We start from the raw sequence: 23,371 nt of genomic DNA, 5'->3' as shown, positions 1-23,371 counted from the left end.
CTTTCTCCTCGAGTGGAGAGAAGTTGATGCTACCGCCCTGCAGATCAATCCCCACCAGACTGTTTCCTTCTGACGTCAAATGCAAGCTGACCTTCCCAGAGGTATCTCCTCGCACCGGATGAGTGTTACCATCTCTCCGGCTGTATTTAACAACAGATGCTTGCAGGTACCTGGAACTAGTGCCTCCTGCAGCCTGGAGTTTGCTCTCTTCTGCATGACACAAGCAAAGCATTGGTATTTCCAAGCATCATTGTTTTGCCACACTATATTAGCAATCAAACAAATGCAACTTGAAACAGTCCCCTACACTGCCAAAGTTTAGTCAACAAAAGATTGTTTTATGAAATAATTTCTGTGCTGCCTCAAGTACTAATTCTAGTAGATACAGCAACTATCTTTTAGACACAGCAACTATCTTTTCTTAAAATGAAATATGCAGCACACAGTACACCTCCCTGAAGAAGCTGTGCATTCCCACTGTGTCTCCTCATATACCTCAAGACCCAAGCCAACTTCCAGCAAGGACTTCAACTTGGCAAGAAGTGTGAGACTAGATTCTCTTTACAGACTTTTTATCTTTAAGAGTGTTATTTGGTCACACAGTTTAAATGTTAAGATACTCACTGAAACCATTGGATTAAAACAAAAAAAAGACAGATGTAACTAGCTTTCAGAACAGAAATAGTGATGAAAACATCTTTTCCTGAAAGCAGGAAAGCAACACCTATATTCGGATGCTTAGTCTATCGCAGAAGGTGAATGACTGTAAGCTCTCAAAGAGCATCCAAGTTTCAGCCCCTCAAGTTCAGTTGTTCAACTCCGTCAGAGCTCAAGGCAGGAGATTATTTAATCAGATCTGACAGAAAGGCTCTGGCTTTTTCCAGTAAGATTGACTGAAAAAACAGTTTCCCTAGGATCCTGAAAAACTGGTGAGTGACATGGGATTCCAGGAAGAAGCAACAAAAGTAACAGGGTTTTTACCTGCTCCTGTTTTTCTGGCTAGATGTTTTTCTACCAGAAAAAAAAAAGGAAAGGCATGGATCAGACAGATACTTTTACCACTTGCATGAGTTCACTTATCTTGCTCTACCATTCTGGCTGCTCTCAAAGAAAACTGATCCAGGAAGTCCCTCAATTCCAGAACATCATGTGAAATCTTTGCCTATGTAACCCTCATTTCCCCTGGGGACTGGGCCTGTTGACTTAACCAATTTGGTTTGAGTTTGACTTTCACGTAAGTGGCTAACACTAGAAATTTCCGCCATCCACCCAATGTTCAATACATTACAAGCTCTGTTCTCAAGAGTACTTTGAGTTCCTACCCCCATCAATTTTCAAAGACAGCTACTGTGCATTTGTCGCTTTGAATAAGGATAGAAATGAGAACCAGAGATGGGAACCAGATGTCTCAAGGCATTCCAAATCACTCTCAATCTTACCCAATTTATATTTTCCCTTTTCATGGGGGCTGGCCTCTTTTTTCCAGACAAATGTGGGGTGCTCGTCTTCAACCTGTCTGCCACACCTACGGTTAGTCTCACTTAGCCTGTCACTTAGTAAATTTCCCTTTGAAAAAGGTTTCTGAAACAGCGCCCTTGGTTTGGAGAAGAAAATCTGCAGGGAGCACAGTAGTCTGCGAGAACCCTGTCCTTAGGGTTTTCCCTTGCGCAAAGCAGAAATGCACAGGACTAACTGTTTAGCATTATCCATAAAATTCAAAACCAAGAATCAGACAGACAGGGTTCAGGAGCGGAATGACCTGGATGCAGTCTGTCAAATACCCTTTTTTTCAATCTCACTAATAGGACAGTGGTACACCTGCAGGTATGGTAAGTCCTACAGAGTCTCTGCTGCAATTGAGAACCTCTGAAAACCCTTCTGTAGGTGGGAAGGCAGAAAGGAGATCACCAATCTGAGGACACAGATGTATCTCTTCTCCTGAGGTTCTCAGCATCACTGGGACTTGTGAAAACACTCAACCAATGGAGGCAATGTTAAGTCAACAATGTCCTTTCTCTACAAATGGGAGTATTCCCAAGGAGGATCAATTGGTACATTGTGTCTCAGGGCACATACCCAAACAAAAATCAACTCTCTCCTGAAACTAAATTGGGGGTATTAGAAACAATTTATAAAAAAGTGTCAGACCATGGGCCACAACTGTCACCCTATCTCAACCACTTCTATCTTCCCCTGCCATACAGCACAAGCATCTTACATACAGCTCATTAACCAAAGTATTACAGAAATCACCTACAAGAGGTCAGAAAAGTTACCTTAGAGTGCTCTGTAGCTGTAAAACTTCATCATTCCCACCGTCTTTCTCCCCATCCCAACTTCACTAGCACCATTAATATTTCAGAAAACTGAGACAAAGTTTCCCTCACGTGTCACAATATTCCTTATTTTGCAGTTGCCATCCCATGTGCAAAGCAATTTGGATAGCTGTAGCAGGGAAGTGGTGGAATAGTACCTGTGTATCTGTGGATACATTTCTAGTGAGCCCAGTGCAATTCATAGCCTTGTCCTGGCTGTGCTCTGAAACCACAGGGTTGTTGTCAGAGGTCCCTAACTTTTTTTGCAATGATTAGAAGGGAGGTCAAAGCTGAATTGTACCTGTGGTTGAAAGTTTTAATCATAAGTTGTGGACCTCTACATAAAAGGAAATCTGGGGCACAGGGAAGGACACGACCTAGCACATCAGTGTTAAGGGAAGGAATAACAACAGACAATCCACAAGAGTACCAGCGAGGTTGCAGCTCAAGTTGCCTGTGATCTTAAGTAGCAGCTGCAAAAAAATCAGGGCATAAAGAAGATGGGAGCAAGTCAAAGGAGGGGCTCCACTCCAACACGGGTATCAACGTCCAGAACAGTCAGAGAAATGATACACCCCCTGAGAACTCAGCGCCGCAGCCCGGCCATCTGCTGCCCGGCTGCCTCCCAAAGAGGGAGGTTTCTCTGTGCTCCAGGAGAGGGGAGCTGAGGACTCCTCCCCCCGCCTGGCGATCCCAATCAGCAGTCTGCCTCCGCGGTGGCTTCCCCTGCTCGCAGAAGAGGCATCCTTCCCATCGCCCAGGGTTTTAATGCACAGAGCCACACTGCTGTCGGAAATAGAAGCTTGGCCAGCGAGCCCCCATCCCACTGCTCATCACTGTGCCCGGCTTCCTGGAGGGGCTCCTTTCGAGACCTCTGGAAGAGAGGGTGAAAATTCCACAGGGTTGACAGGATAGATGGAAAAATTTGGTCCGAGCTTCTGGTGAACACGCGTGGAAGGGGACAGGTGCACCCAGAGACCCCAGCCCCACAGGGACTCTGTAGGGAAAACTCAATGTGAAATGCCTTCTGAGCGAACCCAGCATCATTGGGGCTGGAATTACATGTAGACACACACCCTTTTTTTTTTATCCTCGTGCCTGGAGGAGGCAAAGCCACTTGTGCTTTTAGTTTTAAAGTCTCCAAAGTAAATCAAATCTTGGCTGGGAAACTGTAAACAAAATCAAGCCAAAAAAACAAAAGCAAAAACAAACACTGACTCAGTAAGAGAGTCCCTGTGTCAATCTGCACTTCCCGCAGGCAGGGTGCCATAGCCTGAGTGTGGAATTGCTGTCACAGCACACTTCCCTATCTGGTCTATTGCTGCCAATTTTGTTACAAGCCCCGCCCCCGCCCCAGTCCCCTCAAAAAAACCCCTAAAAAAACCCCCACAAAACCCCCAACTCTATGGGAGTAAAAATTGGATTAAAAGAAACATTAGGGCAAGCCATTGCAAATATTGGAGACAAAAATCTCTCAAGGATGCTCAGATACTGCTGGCACACACAGATAAGCCTTCTGAAAGTTCAGATGCCAAATAATTGCCTGGACGCACTAGCTAGAATATCTATCACATTGACAGTGTTTTAAGTCTCTCGTTTCATTTAATTTACAAAATGCAACAGAAGAGTAAATACTGGAATGCTCTTGAGCTAAAACTGCTAGGAAAATGGCAAGCCTGACCTATGTCTAATCCCAGACATTATATTGTTCTGTACTTGAGATTAAAACCAAGAACCCTGACAAAACCAGAGGATGACAGAGAGCAGGAACAACAATAGACCTCCTCCACCTCCTACCCAAGAGTAGTTCGTGGGAGGAACATGGAAAACCAGACTGGGAGAGCTCAGTCTTCCCCTCAAAGATTATTTAAACAGGAATATAATTACTGTAGTACCTTTTATAGAGTTGGCCAGTAAGAAAAATAATAGAGGTGATACTTCTGTCTAGTAGAAGCTTTAAAAGCTGAAAAAGACTTGGATTCCCCCAGCCACCAAGCACAAGCATTGCTTTTACAAGGTTCTCAATAATAAGTGAAAAAAGACTTCTTGGGCATCTAATTCACAGCACACAAGAGAACTGTTTTTGCCTCTGTGATCTCTCTAGTTAAAAGAAACAACAACAACAAAAATCAAGGTCTTATCAGAACAGACGTTTTATCATGTAATTAATTTTATGGACTGAAGATATTTCACCTTATGGGCTGGCACCTTTTAAGTTCTGAATTGGCAAAAAGACACCAGCTTGGTGTTGGGAGTCACTCAGGTGTTAATGAGAGCATTAACTGACAGATGGCATTCAAGATATTTCTCCCCTCTCCAATGAAGACAGCTTCTTTGCTACAGCAGAGATCAGAAAAGCTTATTTCTTAACAAGCGTACAATGCTTTGGCACAAAGGCAAGCCCTCTAGAAGGTAATGGGAAGGATTCAGGGTTTGCTGGAATGACCTCAGTCAAACATCATTAACAGGGTCAGGAGAAGCAAAGCCTATTTCAGAAGAAAAAAAATAATGTAAGGGCCCCCATGATCAATCTATCGTGGCTTGTCACAAAGAGAAAGCTTAGGCTGACCTTAGAAGCAATATGAGTTACTACTACCAGCCTGACCTTGAGCTCTCATGTAACAATAGAGACTTTTTTTTTTTACTGTATTAATGAGCTTTCTTATCTGAGGTGGGGGAGGAAGCCTTATGAACCAGCTTGTACTTTACCTTCAAACAATTTACCCTACTGAGAAGCTAAGTCAGGCATGATGAAGGGGAAAAAAAAGATACTACCTCATCCTTCTGGGAGAGAAAAGGGTTGGGTAGGTATATTCCCCATTTCCTTCCAAGCCCTCTGTGTGCAGCTCACTCAGAAGGTGTGTAAGGCAACAGAAAGCATGTATTCCTCAGACCACGGGCCAACTTGTCATCAGGGCAATCAGACTGGCAGAGGCTCAAGGACAACAAGCACCTTGAGGGGTCTCTCCTGCAGCAAAGTGACCAAGAAGCTGAAGATCCAGGGATCGTGACCTTAAGTTTTACCATCCACAATCTGTTTCCAATTCAACTATCAGTGCCACTAGCTGCACCACTCTCCGGTTCCGTTGGTGGGGACAGAATTCACAAATCCCAGCCAGGGACAGTCTTGAGGGAAGCAGTAACTCCTGGCCACACCAAGTGACAGACCTCAGCAAGGTCCAACCCTGGCAGAGCCCTTGTGATGGAGGAAACAAACACCCAGGCTCATCCTTCTTTTCAGTGCCCTCTTTTGATTCATGCCTGGAGAAAACCAGCTGGCCTACAACTGACTGTAAACAAAAGGACGACAGCTGACATTAACAGACCCTGAATGAGATCACAAAATGGGAAGGAAAAAAAAAAGTAATCAAACTGGACTGATCAAAGCTCCAGAGCGAAGTTTCTCCTCCCAGACAACCAAGATTACTGGAGTACAAGACTACCACGAGGCATGTACAGCCCTGCCTCTTGTCCTTCACTGCTAGCTAGAACTAGTTTTCTGAATGCAGACATTGCTCAAACCTCAAGTAATCCTGTGGCTTACTTGGGTGGTCATCACTGCACTGCACTGGCAGTGAAGGGGAGGAAAAAGACACCTGAAGAATTGAACGGGTGGATTGCAGTGAGCTCTACACACAATGACCTTTGTCTTCAGCATTGCTGAACACAGGAAGACATTCTTTCTACATTACAACCATGGTTTTGTTTTAAAGCATAAGGAAGAAATAGCCAGTTAGCGAATGTTAAGCAGTAGCAGCTCTTCCCTAAAGTAGTAGTCTAACTCCTAGATTTCACAGTCTGAAACATGAGTGATCAGAGGTTTCCACATCCATGAAAGACACACCCAAGTCTTCCACAAAAGTAAAGGACAGCAGAGTAATTTCAGCACCCTAGTAATTCCTGGTCCCTGCCTCACTTGTCCATCCCACAACTTGCTTCCAGTGCTCAAATGTGGCACAGATATGATCCCCAAGAATATGCTTAAGAGATCATTAGAGAAGACATCAGGGTTCTGAACCTTTCCTCCAATATGATAACACAAAGCTAGGACAGAAGGTTCTCCAGCAGAAGGGCTGCTTGATCTTGCTAAGGAAATCTAATTTACACAGTTGGATGCTGGGGAATCCACTGCCTTCCCAGCTGAATTCCTAAAGTGTTCATGTTTAGGAGAGGGAAAAAACAGCTAAGAATAACCAAGGCTGTCAGCAGCTAAGAGTACTCCACTCCTGCTCCTTGTCTTCCTCCATCTTACTTCGAGTGATCTTCCATACAAGAAGAACTGGGGAAGCTGGAAGGGGAGCTTGCAGATATGCTGTGTCCCACGGAGAAGCAGAATAGGAACAGCTATGGAGTGAGGCAGTGTCTCCAGGGAGGCAGAGAGAATGGAGAGCTGATGTGGGCTGTCTAGTCTAATAAGGGATCACACCACAGGAGCATGTGCTGGCTTGACAGAAGCAAGTGCAGCCACTTAACCTGGGTATGACAGCTGAAGTGGGAGCTTTGCTTTGCTACCCCCAAAAAAGGGGAGCATGAAGGAAGAAAGGGAAGCCACGAGGTCACCACAGCTGCCCACCCTTCAGGGAGGTTCCAGGTCTGCTCATGCAAACTTCTTCCTCCAGCCACAGCAAAAAAAATGAGCAACCAAGGAAGGTTCCAGCTTGGGCTTTTTAGCATTACTAGACCACACTCACCAACTCCTGAATTAGATGGAGATGCCCTTTTACCTACTGTGAGCTGATATGTGCTGCCTTCCACCCCTTTTCTCTCACACAAGGGACAGAAGGCAGTAAGTCCACCCCTTCAAAAGGGGATGCCAGCTGTAGGAGCTGAACTCATCTCACATGCCGATGTGGCAAAAGGGCATGCTCTGATCTCCCCCAGCTGACTATGGTCCACGCTTCTCCTGTGATTTATCTTTTATCTAGCAGCCACCCAACACATGACACAGCTGCTGGGGGTAGCTTGTTTGTTATTTGGCTGAAGGAAGGCAGAAAAGCAGCAGAGATACCAGCACAGATACAGCACTGTCCTGCATTGGCCTCTTCTGGAAAGGCTCTTCCCTTAGGCTGGCAAATGCCAGGGACAGGCAGGAGTGCTGAGATAAGTGTCTATTTGATCTTCTCTTCCCCATTCACCCTGGATTTTTCACTGCTTTATGCTCACAAAACGCCAAGGCAGCTAATCAGTGCTCTGTGACCCCTGTTAATTGGGCTGTGTGAGAGAAAGGCAGCACTGGCAGGAGAAATCACGCATATCTGCTACTTTGAACTGTCCTGTCATTTTCTGTCTCCCTGCTTGTAGGAGCTCCAAGCACCCTTCTGTGAGCCAGGGCTGCTCTACTTTCATCGCCATACCCAGAATCAGCAGGAGGGGCCACAAGCGTTTTGTGTGGTTGTCCTGCCTCTAACACCTCAAGGTACAGGGAGGCAACAGAGGCATGTTTTTGCTTCTCCTTCCATGTGAGAAGGTGAAAGTGATTTTTGATGAAGGAAACACAATCTGAAGGCACTGATGGTCCTTCTTCCACCTCTGTCCAGCTGCTCCTCACTGACCTCATCTTGTCTCTCTGTTGCTTTCCCCCTCCCACCCCACCCCACCCCACCCCACTCCACCCCACTACCGAGCATAAGAAGTGAGCAGATGCCCAGCACCCATCTCCCCATCTCAAGAGACCAGAGCCTATTTGGCCACATAAGCCAGAGAAAGAAAGCAATTGGTGTGAAGATGTGAAGCACTGTGGTTGGATTTGCCAAGCCTAGTGGATTTATGCAGTACTTGAAGGATGAGGAAGACACATATGGTTAACTAGATGCACACTGGGTGTGGGGGCCTGCATTTGAGTTTTAGGTAGGAGCAAGGGCTGCTTGTGTGTCTTTGTTGTTTGATTAAGGAAAGGGAGAAATAAGAATATGAGCAACAATAAAACCAGAGCAGCCAGAAACATCCCAAACAACGGCTGAACGCGCATGGTACCAAAGCAAGAGAAAGTCCTGAGAGCAAAGAGGATGAGCAGGAAGATGCATACATTGCCCAGACAGATTCATTAAATATTAATGGGATTAACATAAAACTTAAAACATGATGACTACCTGTTTGTTTTTCAATGCTAGTTCAACCCTTCCTTCAAACTCAGTGAGTCTCTGCACAGTCTCCATGAAGGGAAGTATTTGTACTCTCAATGCATGCAAGATTTTGGGGTAGTGGTATGGACAGAGAAGCAGGATCCCCCTCCCCCATTACTGATGCTGCAATTTGAGTGAAAACTGATAATCAACGAGTTGGATAACTGGATTAAAATGGGAGAAAAATAAGTCTGCTAAAAGATCCTGAGACATCACTGTGGTGAGTAAACAGTGTTGCTATATATATTTGTGAAAACATCAATTAAGGTAGCAATAGATGAACAGCAAGGATGAATACAAAGAAGAGACAATTTGAGACAGTTTAAACAAATTGTATTTTTCCTTAATTGTAACTGCATAAATGCAATTAATTGTGATTATGCTAATTTCTATGGGCATTGCTGGGTTTGACTCAGGATGACCACGTTCACACTGGACAGTCCATCAGTCATAGAGGAGACAAGATCCATGTCCCCAGCAGTGTCAGCTGCTCTTTTCCTGCCTTGAGGAAACAATCTGTTGAGCTGAGGGAGCCCATGAAAGTGGCAATATAGTTACCGAAGCTTTACCCAGAAAGGGAGGCAGAGCTGGTATGAGAACAGGGTGGTACCAGTGCTGATGCCATCACTCATTATGTGTGAGGTGGAAAGGACCAAGGAAAGAAGCTATCTCACCCCAAGCGCCTATGATAAATTAATGATAGAACTGAAAATGTCTCTCTATCACACTTAAAGAAATTTTGGTGTCAAGCTAGCATGTGATACTGTGGGAGGATGCAAGGGAGATGTCACCTCTTGACGTGTGATGACATTGATCTTGCCTGGGGAGGGGCCAGGGAAAATGGCTTTCATTAAGCAATGAATTCACTGGCATGCCAGTGAATAGGGTTGGAGAGCTGAGGAGAGTCAGAGCCCAAGACTTCCCTATCCAACAGGATCTATCACTGCAGCTGGACTAGGAACATGAATTTTTCCCTGACAGTACGCTCAGATCAAATGGTAAGAAGAGACCCTGAAGTGCAGAGTTTTCTGTCAGGCTCAAAATCAGAAAACGAGTGACAGACGCCACTGGCAAAGGCAGAATGGCAGGAGGTAGAAGAGAGGTCCCAAGTTTCAGAGCCAACACCAGGGTGTGTACTGAAGGCTCTGGAGTGTATGTTGGTACTGAAGGACAGGAAGATAACAGTGATGAGATGTCATGACGATCAGTACTGAAGTTGGTGGTACTGGTGCACAAGACAGAGGTGTGGAGTTGGAGAGCCAGCTGAAAGAAGAATGCACTGAACTGCAGGGCACAGCTGGTCCCCTGATGAAGCATAAGATCACCAAGAGAAGATTAAGCAATATGGATGCCAAACTGGAGATTTTACAGGCACATCAGCAGGCAGCAGGCTTGATGACACTGACAGACTTAATGGTATCAGTAAATTATGTCACTTTTTGGACGCAACAGAAAAGCAAAGAACCTAGATTCTCCTCAGAGCACATGCTCACGAGGCAATAAATCCGAGACACAGCAGTTCCTGGAGTCAGTTTTAGAGCTCAAGGAGCAATTCCTGGGCCTCAAAATAAAACCTGCCTGATCTGGACATTTCTGAGCACAATTTAACAAAGGGAGGTACTTTTCTCCCCACCAGACAGGAAGCCAGATTTCTGTCAGCCTTGTAAAGGCAGGAGGGTCCCTTGGCGGGGTGAAATGCTGATCCTGAAAAGGCCCTGATCAGCAGGTGAAACTCCTCCAGTCCCTGCATGGATGGATGCCTCCCAGCACCCCTCAGGAATTTGGAGCGCTGCATTTTTCTCTGCCCAGCTCTTCCCCAAGGCTTATCAGACAGAGGATGGGAATCACTTATAGGCATAACAATCCCACAGCCAGGACAGCATTTGAAGCCTGGGGGCTTCTGCATTGCTTCTGTGTCAAGTACCTTGGCTTTGAATAATAAAAGACAATCTCTTGAAGGATCAAAAAGGAAAACAAAAAGAACCAGTGTTAGAACTATTTATTAACTAACCCAAGAACTAGTTACAGGTTGTCAGACACAATAAAAAGGGAGAGAGAAGGATCTAGGTGCTCAAGAGGGAAACAAGTACCTTGGGGCAAGTCAACTGTCAATAAGTGGGGGGAGATTCGGGTAATGCTGGTGTGGGGTGAGAGGCCTGGTAAGAAGCAGGCTGCTGACTACTGCTTTGAAGGGTTCCGCTAGGGGAGACTGATTCATGCATGCTGGGTGCATAACCAGCACACACTGATCTGACCTGGGAAACACATGCAGGGAGAGATGTCGATGGCCACACTGACAAAATGAAGTGTGAGAACCACGGCTGCACTCTCTGCTCTTGCTCCGTGCGCACACTTTGACTCTTAAGGCATGGAGTTTTTCTCGCCTTGTTTTGTGTCTTACTCTGTGTGACCTTGACAACCAACCACCTAGTGTATGCCCAACAACAAGCCACTCTGGATGTAATGAAATGAAGATGAAGCCATAGTAGCCTCTATCTCAGGAGGTACGAACACAGCCTTCTGGATGGTCCAAAATAAAGGAATGTATCTAGAGCCCAGCTTTCACCTTGTGAACTGACGTGGTAAGACAGCAAGGGCTTTGATTGATCTATGATGGCATTTCACCTCTCCCATCAATTACCTTTACCTGCATCTAATCAGGCTTCAATACATGCTTGCCAATTTTCATCCACGTGCTTTTTTCTTTCTACTACTGTTAATTTGATGGTGAGAAGCAGCAGATCAGCAGATCAACCCTTGGGAGTTGGAGCTGATTAACTTACAAAAGACCCAAATACATCTCCTATATTCTGAAAGAGCAAATAGGAATGAGGCTTACTGTGCTCCACATTCAGACTGGAAGAGGCTCATTACTTACTATTCATTCCTGGATCCTTGAAGAACAAGTGAAGCCAGCTTAATGCTGCATTGTTCATTCCTAGTGCCCATCAACAGAAAGCATGCTCCCAATTCATAGCCATAAGGAAACACAACAGTTTTGCTGTGCCATAGGCTCTTAGGATTGTTTAGGGGCTGTAGAGAGTACCTTAGGGTATTACAGTGATGATGAGCACTGTGGGGAAGAAGCTAGTTATTGTCTTGATGATGATGGGGAAATAGGACACATGCATGCATTATGGCACAAATCCATATGAAACAAGCCTTTATGTGCCTTGCTGCTCAGAGAAAAATATGCTTAATGTGGGAGAAGAGAGTCCCTTCTGAGGCAAAAAATACCTAGCATGGGGTTGACTTGAAGCAAACAAGCTTAGCAGATTCATTACTATGAAGCAGCCCCACACATTACAAGTTTCTGGGGACAACGGATAAACACAAGTTTTTACAAATAAATAAATGGGCCCTAAAGAAGTTCCTTTGGGGATTCGTTTCAGAACAGGTCTTTACACTTCTTTTCTCTAAAGCTTAAACCACTACACTGGTTGAGCCAGAAAGAAACTGAGTGAGGAAGGATGGAGGGTAAAATGAGAAAAAAATTAAAAGTATAGGTGACTTAGAACAGGGACTGATTACGACACACCAAATTATCATAGTGGCTTAGCAGCTGGCTAGCAGCTGCCCCAGCTGTTCATCAAGCTCACTGGGGCTAAAAGCTCCAAGAAAATAATTTCAGAACTTCTCCAATATTCACTCTTGGAATAGATTGGTTTCTGAACCTGGCTGAGGTGCTGGGAGTTGGCCTGCAAAACCAGCTGTGCTAGAGCAAAAATCCTGCACCAGTGGTTTAGAGCATCACTACCTTGAAATGCAAGTCTCAAAAGTGAGGGCAAAGGTTTCACATGGAGAGAACATCTACATCCTGTTCCTCTCTCTCCCTCATTCTTTGTCTTCTTCCTTCAAAGGAGATGTTTTCAGTTGCCTTCTCCATTTCTTTCTTCATCATTGCTTTCTTCCTCCTCTCCAGAGTACTTGGTTTGCAACATCAAGAACTTAAAAATACAGCTGTCCATTTCATATTTCAAACTCTGACATTGGCATGATGACATCACTGCAGTTTCCAAGACCCTTCACTGACTGTTCTCTATTCATCCTTTTAAGTTTAGCCACCTATTCCTCCCTGTCAATGTTTTGCATAACTCCCTCTGCCCAGCTATCCTATCTATTTGTCTCTCAACCATCTGCTCTGACAATAACAGCACAGCTTTCATGCTCTCTTTTTCTTCCACCATTTTCAGTCCTTGTTCCCCACCACATCTATGGAATAGCACTTCCAGAACACGCTACTGACTTTTCTTCAAATTCTTCTTTAAAGATTCATTTTATCCATCTGAGAATCAAAGACATTTACTTAGCTTTATTTATACTTGAACTCTGTAATTTTATTCCACTGTGCTTCTCATTAATCTCTGAATGACTGTGTTATTTTACTGCTGTAATCTCATCCTTCCTTTCCCAACACCTGCCAGCTGCCTCATTTTCACGTTTTACCCTTTAAAAGGCTCACCTTGCATAGCTTGGCTATTATTATAATAAATATTAATATTAGATTCAAGATGAGCAATGTAGCCACTTCATCTCCCTTGCCCCCTTCACGGTATCTCCTGCACTGATGATACTGAGTCGATTCCAGAGGCCATTCACCGATCTCCATGATGTATGCATGGCAGCACTTGTTAAAAGTCAGACTGTAAACAATGCTGATCTTGTTGATATTCACTTGGCATTCATGAATATGATTCTGAGTTAGTGAGGTGCTTTGTGGCTGGGCCATTGAAACAGTTGTTATAATCAAGGTCACTGGCACAATGGCAAGAGCCAGCTGTTAAACTCTTTCCAAAAGGTGGTGGTCCCTAGGTCTGCTGGGACTGATGCCGGGGCTGGCTGCCCCAGATGTTATGGCACAGACTGAAGTGTTGAATTCATTCAGATTATGTTAGTAGCTTGGTTTAGCTATTCCCACAGCCCAGTTCACCACAGTATCCATGAGACTGAAAAATTGGCACTGGTTTGCCAGCTATCTCAGTTGACCTGCCACTTTATCCCGTAGACCAGACCAACATACAGAGGTTCTTAAAGGACACAGCTCACATAGTCACATGCAGAAGGGCAATTGCAAGATGTTAAGTGTTTTATTGAGGTCACTTTTAGCAAAACATGAGATCTGGGATAACCCCCAAAGTAGCCTGTAAAGACACAGTCCACAGAGAATAAAAGACAAAGATAGACAAAAGGGACAAAGCAGAAGGAAGAAGCAAAATACTCAGAGCTGTTAAATACAGTCCTCAGAAACAGGCATTCTGCCCCGATGGGTTAGAAGATTTCAGATTATCCCATATCTCTTTCTGATGAAAGCTCAAATAAGTGATTACAGAATAAGCATTAGAAAATAAGCAGAACGGGGGCAGTATTCTTGATTGGTAATTCAACAAGTAGGAAACAGCTCTTCAGATGCCCTACTGGGAGTATTTCTCAATGCCACCACCAAGGATATGAAAGAAATAATTGAAACAGTTGCAGGAGAGGGAAGAGGAGTTAAGGAATATCCTCTTATTATCCATATTAGAACAAACCACATGCAAACTATAAGCCAAAGTCTGCAAGGTTAGTTTACAGATCCAGAAAGAGCTTAAGGTGGGTGCAAAACAGATAATCCACTTGGAAAGAAAAATTTCCAATACATTAAGGGAAGAAATAACAAAACAAAAAAATAATTGAGGTTTCTAAGGAAGCAAATGCTGTCTGTGGTGCCACGGAAGTCAATTAGATAGTTTTCAGCTACAGTGATGGACCAATCTCTTCGGGTATAAAAAAAGAAAAAGACTCTCATGGGGCATAGGCAAGAGCAGAGATACTGTTTTTGTTTCTCCTCACTTTCTGGCACCTTTGTCCATGTTGAAAAAATAAAACATGTTATAAGAAAAAGCAATTAAAATGGTTTTTAAGAGACAATAGCAGCATGCAAAGTGCCTTCCAATGAGAAATATGATAAAGTCATTGAAACTTTTTATGCCATCACTTTAGAAAAATAGCAAAATTGCAATAACAGAGCAGTGAAGAATGAACTTCTCCCAAAGAAATGCTGAACAGCAGGAGATTTTCTGGATTATTTTAGTTGAGTGTACACATCCATGTCACACCATCACTTCTTACTTAAAAACAGCTGCAGAAGGCTCCTGCTGTGGCCGCTGCCGTTAGCTGAAGCTCTGATCTTCCTGTCTTGATACAACTCATCAAGTCGCATTTCCTGCTGGAATTAGAGTGGCAGCCCCTAGGGACTATGCAGCTGCCCAATTTATATCAGAGAGAGTCTAAAGCAAGCACTAGTATTTTTTCAAACGGCTTAATTTTTATTTATTTATTTTTTATAAATCCCAAATTCTATTAAGAATTTTCTCCCTCCCCACTTTCCAGGCATTTACATTTTGAAACAATTAAAAGAAAACATGGACATTTCAAGGACTGTGCACGAAAGCTAGAGGCAGGAAAAACGTACGGCTAAACTCACTGGCATCAAACCAAACCGTGGCTATAGCATAAAACTGAGCCAAGAGATCAAACAAAAAGCTTCAAGGATATTAGTTATTGCATCACTAGTAGTTAGATAGTAGGGATGGTATATGAATAATATGAAGGGTATTTATAAAACAACAAAAGCTGCAGATCATGGCACAAAAGTATTTTACATCAGAGCAAAAAGAGGAGAGCAAGAAGAAAACTGTCCTGGCCAAGTGCTCAAACCATCTGGTGCCATGTAAGGACATCTACAGGGTCATCACTAAAGATGCTAGAAGCCAGAAATGCAGATTACCATCTTTTTTGTTCTGTACTCCTACAGTGCTTAACATGGCAAGAACCAGATCAGTGAAGAGTCTTCCTAACAGCTATGATAGGTTATGATAAATAAGAGTTTGGAGAAGATCATGTGGCATTCCATTAAGTAGTCTCTGTAGTTAAACACAGATATCCGTAACTCAAAGAAAGTCTTAAGTTACCAGACATTCAACACTCCTTAACCACCAAGCAGGGTAAAAAACAGTCACTCTCTTGTATTTGATTCTTTTTTTAAAAAGGTCTGTCACAAAGAATATCAAAACCAAGGCAAAGAGGCTCTACTTCAAAATCAAGAAACACAGAACCCTACAAAAGTATTAATCTTGTATTTTTTCAAAGAATAAAAAGCAAATCAAAGTAGAGTATGTTAAATTGTGCATTAGAAGGGCTCTCAGCTAGCTTCCACTTCCAAAATTACTTGAGAGCACATTATAATTAGTAAAGGTATGTGACAGTTTTATACCCCTCTACGATGCATGATTAAAGCCAGGCAACCCAGCTCCGCCACAAGTTCTGCACGCCGTCAGAACAGATGTGACAAGAACTACAAGCTGCTCCCAGACACTGTGAGAAAGCATAGGCAGATAACATTTTGGCCATCAAAGAGGTAAGACACGATACAAAACTAATTAAACCTCAAAACCCCTTGGAGAGGTAGGTAAACTGTTTTATATGAGGTTATATGACGAATTTTATGCTTGCGCTGCAGTGCTCCAGCTGAAGAACAAGGATGAGAACAAGCTCCTACCTTCCCCTCTGAGGTGCAACTGGGAGCAAAGTTTACAGCCTAAAGATTAACAGCTCACAGCCTCAGCACCAGGATGTGGAGCACAAATGACTGGAGACATCACTGCTGTGATGATCTGTGAAACTGCTGATTTTTCCCATGCAAGACAGATACCTATGATCTGTCTGCAACAGAAAAATATGGCTCGTCATGGAAAACCAAATCTAAACTCAACACAAATTCTGCCTCTTACATTTGCACGTCTTTGTCCACTGAGCACTCAGAAAATCAGTTAGAGGCTCAACTGCTTACCATTAACTGTGGACAAACTAGGTACAGTAGGGAAGCTGTGCATCAGTCAAGGCCTATGCCTCCTGAGCTCAGGTTAGAGGGAACAAAGGTGTTGGAAATAAATGTGTAAGGAACAAGGAAAATTTGGGGCTCTAAAAACACACATTTATTTTGGATAAATATTCCATGACTGGTTTGTAAGCGTGAAACAAACAATGGGGCAATTTGTTCTGAGAAGTGTATCCAAGCCATCATTTTTATTCTCACTTACCTACAGATTTCCATATTTAGACTACATCTCAATGCTTCTTCCTTTGTGACATCCCTCTGCATATAGCACCGTTCCCTCCGTTTCCAGGTAGCCTCCCCCACTGCTTCCTCTGCAGTGATTCAGAGCCCACCTCCCTAACACCCCAGTGGCTCCAGGCAGTTTTCCCGAAGATATAGCCTTTCAGCCATTTCCACCATGCTGCTCCTGTTGTGCCCTTTTCCCCATCTCTGCAGAAATGACTTTTCTCGTTATTCCCCTGCCCATGAGGTAGTCCCCTTCTACAGGAGGTGCTGTAGGAAGGGTGCAACTGGTTTCTCCTTCAGGCACCTCATGCTTTCCCTAGCACAACCGTTTGGGTGAGGTGTAAGTTCTCACAACTTCACTACGTGACTTTGCACTCCTCCATTTCCTATGGCACCTCTCGTACACGGACAGACACACAGCAACAGCTACGTACGTACCTACCTATGCCTCATACGCACCCTGACTAGGCTGCACAAAGCCTCAGTTGGGTTACCAGCTCTTCCTTCTGCTATGATGTTACCTCCCTGCAGTTTTTGCATCTCAGAGTTAACCAAAGCTCTATTTACACAGGCACAAAGTGAGAGCTACATGCAACACTGAATAACTACACACTGTTGAGCTGCCAGGTATATACATAACTATGCATGAGTGTACACGCATGTGTAACTTTCCTCACACAGACAGACAACTTGCCAATGCCTGACTCACCCATGATTCATCCCTGAATTTTCTTCGATAAAACAGCTGAGAAAGGGGAAGGTAGTTAAACTGTGCAATTGCTAAGTGGACACTCTTAGATCTGAAGAGTTTAGGAAAACCTCACAATGTTGAATTTATGAAATCTATCAAAGACAATATTTCCACTGTTTCTACAAGGGTGGGCTGGTTAAGGTGGGCAAAACATTTAAGTCACTACTTTCTGGTGTTTCTGGTATGAAGAAATAAACTCGCTGCATGTTCATAAGCAAGATTATATTCCTCTGTGGCTATTTTGATGAAGGAGGTATACACATTGCAGTCCCTTTACAATCAAGCTTCTCATCACATCAGTTTAATTCAGAGACAGTAAATGCAGTGCAGCTGCCTGGTTCAGGTCCTGATACCCAGTTACGCTGAATGTCAATGCAGCAATGCAAGAGAACTTACTTAAGTGGCAGATATATATATATATAAAAAAAATAAACTATATAAATTTTGTTGAACATAATCAGATAATTAGAAACAGAGCTTTCAACGCAAACACCTTGGTTATGTCTTTACACAAGCCTAAACCTCTGCACAACAGGGGAATCTTACAGAGCAGGATTGCTTAACACCTCTTCTAAGCAACTGTGTTGCCAAGCTGTCTTAATCTCCACAATTATGCTTTGCTATTAACATGATTCACAGAAGAACAAATAAAACACACTGCAACAAGCCTTTGTTATCACTGGAAGCACATTCCACTGCAAGAGCGGCGATCCTCTAAAGAATGACATTCTACAGATGTCTGAATTTGGGAGGCTACTTTGGTGGACACTAACAAGGTGTTTCTGGACGTCAAAACATCAACAGAATGTGCCAAATCACTTTCCAACATCCTGCAAGTGAACTGATTTCAATACTCCTCTTATTTCTACAAAAATAATTACAACTGTCCCTCTGTAAAGCAATGGGATCTTCCATACAAGTGAGGTGGCTGCAGAGCAGCAAGTTTTGTTCTATGCAATACATATAAAATGTTGAAAATGTGTGATGATTTAAAGACTTAATGTGATATCACTAATTTGACCAGAGTGAAGAGCATAAGAGGCAGATGTGAATGTTCACTGTATGTGCTAGTGCTACAGCACAGCATCAAACACATTTTCATGGGATCTGAAAAAAGAAGTTTGCTTAACAACAGGTCTGTAAAATTAAAAACCTGCAACCAACCCAAGAGCTGGAATTCCCTTCCACTCGGTGAAGCATCTGGCCTGATTGCTGGTGGCTGCCAATCACTGCCATGTCATCACTCTAAAGCCGTGAAACATCCCCACAACCACGTTAATTAGCTCCCCTTGCAAAGCGCTTAAGCCATAGAGCGAGGTTACTCACGTGATGTCTCTGCGCTGATAGCAACCTTGAAGAAGGCAGGCGATCAGGTCACTGATAAACTCCACATCATCCCTGTGAAGAGCAGCTTCCAGTTCCTAATGAGCAGAAAGGAGAGAAAAAAAATTCCAACCATCAAACTAATTCCTTAAAATTTACTGTTAGCTGATCAGGACTGAAAAGACCCAAGCAGCCTCAAGTACGTGTACAGCAGCAGAGCATACACCTAGTAAGCCGACCTTCCCCATCATGAAAAATACTGCTACAACTACCTCTTCATTGCAAGAGTTTATGGGAAGACCTTGAAAGGTTTTTACTGAATGTCACTCTCCAGCCAGATGACTAATGCTTTTGTCTGGAAACAGAAAAATAGGGTTCAGTGAGGTTGAGATACTGCAGCCTAATAAGAAAGCCATGATTTCTCCCATGTTCAGCTAATGGGCAGGAATCAACAGTTTCATTCTCCTGCTTTGCTTTCCACTCGTTAAGGCTGGTGAGTTCATTTAAAAGATGTGCTCAGAAAGCATGGCCCTAAAAGCCACTTACACAGAGAAATAGCAGTTTCAGATGGATAGCCAGAAATGGCTGAAAGCTAGCAAGCAAATGCCTCAAAGAAAAGTAGTCATTTTGATTAACTTATTTCTCTTTGGGGTTTTTTTACCCTTCAGTAAGAGAGAAAGAAAGGATGGTGGGATGTCAGAGACCTCATGACCCAAAACCTCAACCCTCGATGGAGAGGTAGAGAGTATCACAGCTTATTTCAGTACGATGGAGTTCACGTAAATGTGTGATGCAGGAACTGATCCACAAAAAGGATAAACTTCTAAATGTAGTTATTACAAATTGTGAGATTTGTACAAATTACATATGTTGTGAGAAATATCTGTTTTTCAGCTAGCAATTTCAAGCTGTGTTTTCAAAATATTACTAGGTTAACTCCAGTTTTATTTATATGCCAGAAAAACATTCACAGTAAGAAAACTCCACTTCCTATAAGAGTTATCATCAGTAGTATACAGCACTTAACAAGATTTAATATGGATAAACAACATAGGCATAAGAAGCTATTCTTTTTGGGTTTCAGAGTAAATAATGGATTGAATACAAATTCCTACTTGAATGTTACTCGGCAGACTGTTACACAAATGGCTAAGCTAATGGCTATAGAATAAAGGTTAATGGCCAGAGAATAAAGGATAAACGTTTTGGCACTTACCCAATAAAGAAGAGAAAGTGCTTTTTTATTAGACCGCAGTAACCGCGGTAATAAAATTATTGATAACAGATTGCAGATTAAATGCCGCTTGTAGTTTTTCATTGGAAATGTATTAATGGCATATTTTCATTATCAACACCACTCTTATTTACCTCTTGTGCAACGTCCAAAGTGCTTCACTAGTGGAAGCTTGACACTTGCCTTGTGAAGAATGTAATAAATGCATCTATTCTACTTGGGGCAAGGAAAGGGTGGTGGGCAGCCAAAGCCTGACACAGCATCCCTGCCGCAGAGCTAGGAAAAGTCCCAAGAATCTCTGTTCTGGCCTCTAGATGACTACTCTGTTTAATGACAAGTTAATAAAAAAACTGCAGTTGCTGCTTGCCATCTCTTGGAGAGAGTGATATTATTGTATAAATAGTAATCACACTATATAAATAGCAATTACCGAGTGAATAGACGTGGTAAGCAGTTAGTATTTTGGAGGTGTTGACTTATTTTATTTGTAAATTACTTTAGTGGACATCTGCCTTCTGACAAAATATACCTGAGGGGGGGAGGAACCCAACAAAGTGTGTGATGTGGTAAAACATCCCAGGTGTGCTACCACAGTAAACTTGCAGCTTGTGAAAAATGATATTAGGACCCAGAATAAAGGATGGGGGAAAGTAAGTCTCCAGGATGTTCCCCGGTGTTCAGCCTTTCCCTCATCCACATTCACTCGTGCACTGAAGCAGTCAGTCAGCAGCCTGCCTCTGCTAGGATGCAACAGCTTTTTGTATGAAGGAATATTTAAATTGCTTCCCAAGAGCCTTCTCAGAGGGTTAGACTAAGCAGTGGCCACAACAGGCTCTGATAGCCCCTATCTGCAGCCATTGTTTTCCAGGCCTGGGAGTGACCTTTACATTTTAGGAGCAAGCAAGTCACCCTGGGGATCTGGGGAACATTCCTTGGGCACTGGGCAAGGTGCTGTCTCCTGGGCAGGGACCCACCAGTCTTCCCCAAAACACCTGGCTGGGTAGTTTTTCCCCCCCTCTCTTACTGCCTCCTCTCTCCCAGACAGATGATCCTCTTCTTTGCCTTCATGGCAGGTGCAGCACCAATCTGGGGACCCAACCTGGCTGCAGATAGATCTTGCAGCCACTAGCTAACAGCGGCACTGGACATGCAGACCGACATGGGGCTGGGTGCAGAGTCCTGGTGCCACGCTGGGTTAAGGGGCTCTGGTACAAGTTAGGATTAATCAGCACACACATAGCACGGGGTTAATGAAGCTGTCAGCACCTCTGTAGAAAGGTGCTTGCATCGCACTCCTCAGTGCCCTGGGTGCTGTCCACTCTGGTCCTCTGGTCCCTGCTGACAGTCGCACCAGTGCCAGGGGGTGAAGGCACAGTCTAAGTATTACTGTGATTATTTGTCTTGGAAAAAAGATACTGACATTGTCCTGTAAAGTTTTTGTCTACTTTTTTTTCTGTCATTGCTTGTGATAGGACAAGAGCAGTGAGAGGTGCTTTAATTTCCCAGGGCTGGGTCCATTGGTCCTGTTTAACTGAATGTCACAATTTTCTATCCCACTGGATTCTCCAGTTTTCTCCCCCTAAACACCTAAATCCTGGACTTTTCCCACATGCCCAGGGTGCTGTGGGAATGCCAGCGACCAGGAGGATGCAATACAAATCTTAACATCTCAGCACCGCAAATGAAGAATAAACCTTGTTTTTCCAGCACTCCCCTCCAACAAGGGCCAGCCAGTAAAGCGGCACGGTGGTTAACCGGTGCATCTGAACAGAGGTGGCCGAAGTGACGCCAGGGACTCCCAGGAGAAAGAGGCCAAAATGCCCCTGGTCCTCAGGGCAAACCCTGCCCTGGGCAACTGTCCCCACACTCCTCTGGCCTGGCCAGGGTGAGTGGCAAACGGCTGGGCTTCCTCCCCGCCACCATCCTCCTCACGCCTCCAACCCTTTTGTTTTTCCCCTTTTCTCTTTGAGCACTGAGCTGTGAGCACAGAAATCTGAACCTTGCCAAAATGCTTTGGGGACGGCACAGAAAGGAAACAGAAGAGGCAGCAAATCAGTGGAGGAAGGGGGGGACACACATCTCCTTCTCCTCCTCTAGCTGGAGAGAGCAACAGACAGGAGAAAAGCAGGATTCTCCCCCTCTCCAGCTGGCGTCACACCTCATTAGGGAAAAGCCTGTTTAACGTCTTTCCCTCCCCCCAGCCCGGGACTAAATCCCCCCTGAGTCAGGCAAGGGCTGCCGGGAAGAGGTGGCCGCTGGAGCAGGGGTGACCACCTCGCCCAGGAGGAGCACTGGCCCGAAGCAGGGTTAGCCAAGGAGGGCGAGAGGGCACCATTCCGTCCCTCCCTGTTCCCTGGGAAAATCGCTGACAGGGGTGGGCTAGGAGAGAAGTTCCACTGCCCCATGCCTGCCTGCCTGCCCCAAGCCAGACACTTTGGCAGGTATGGTTAACCCCAGCGCTGTGCTGCTGGCCAAGGGTTGAGTCTGAAACAAGCACTGCTCCCCCAGAGCTGCTTGGAGCACCTGCGTTTTGTTGCCACTGCTACTTTGGTCTGGTCTTGACAACAGCACCTAAGTGCTGTGGCATCTGGATGCATGGTGACCCAAGCCCCACACTGCCCAAAGTATACTCCTCCTCAATATCTCTGCAGATTTTTGAGAGGAAAGACAGTCGACTTCCCAGGTAAAAGTAAATGAGTCCACAACCGTGACAGTACTGACATCACTGTCACCAACACCAGCACAGAGGTGACAGCAGGGCTGCTGCATGCATTGGCTTTTTGAACTATGGAAAGCAGCCGGTCAGACTCCAGCTCCTAGAAAGCTGTCTGCTTGGAGGGTGGTGTCACAAAGTTTGGGACCCTTGTTTCAGAAGACAGGGTCCTCTAAAACTGCAGGGAAGCCCAGCACGTGCAAGAGCCCAGTGGGAGCAGACTGGGCGCTGAGGTACAGGACTACAGTTCAAAGACTTCCTCTGTGCTGGAGTTGAATCATCTATAACCGAATCTGATGGACGTAACTAGTTTAAGCACAGCTAAGCCTTGTCCAAGTTAGCCATCAGTTAAAAAACCCCGATCCCTTCAGCTCTATTTCCATACTGCTGCCATTATCAGCTTTCCATTGCAATGCTTCCAAGTGACTCAACAGGCTTTTGCAGAGGGGCTTTAGGAGATGACCAAAAGCTACCAGTGGGCTGTGCTGAGGCAGCCCCAACCCAGGCACTGAAATTTCAAATGAATTTGTCACTTAATCAAGTCAGGACATCCTTTTCCCCACACAGATAATTAATGACAACAGGTACCTGGGCAAATTAATGCAAAAATGTACAGTTACTGGGATTGGGCAGGAAGATGGGAAGTCAACTGCAGGTCTGAAATCCTTCCAACAAGCACCATTTATCCCTGTGTTGCATGAAGCCAGTGTGTGTGGTTCACATCTCTGGCTAGGAGCTCCTGCTGTCCTCCCCACCAAAGAGCCAGCCATCCCAGGAGGATGCAGGGACTTGGCAAGGGACCACCGCTCCCC

General features: G+C 44.4%; 1 protein-coding gene across 2 annotated transcripts in view; it reads right to left on the bottom strand.

Annotated features, from left to right (window-relative positions):
* Positions 1–23,371, bottom strand: part of CECR2 (CECR2 histone acetyl-lysine reader) — a 95,000-nt gene that overhangs the window by 26,116 nt on the left and 45,513 nt on the right. For both annotated transcript variants that reach the window (XM_074871715.1, XM_074871716.1), the window contains exon 2: positions 18,616–18,710. In XM_074871715.1, the coding sequence (XP_074727816.1) occupies positions 18,616–18,710 (95 nt within the window). The remainder of the gene's footprint in view (positions 1–18,615; positions 18,711–23,371) is intronic.

This window comes from Strix uralensis, chromosome 5 (assembly GCF_047716275.1).
Source record: "Strix uralensis isolate ZFMK-TIS-50842 chromosome 5, bStrUra1, whole genome shotgun sequence".
NCBI lineage: Eukaryota > Metazoa > Chordata > Aves > Strigiformes > Strigidae > Strix > Strix uralensis.
This window is presented reverse-complemented; position numbering and strand designations above follow the sequence as displayed.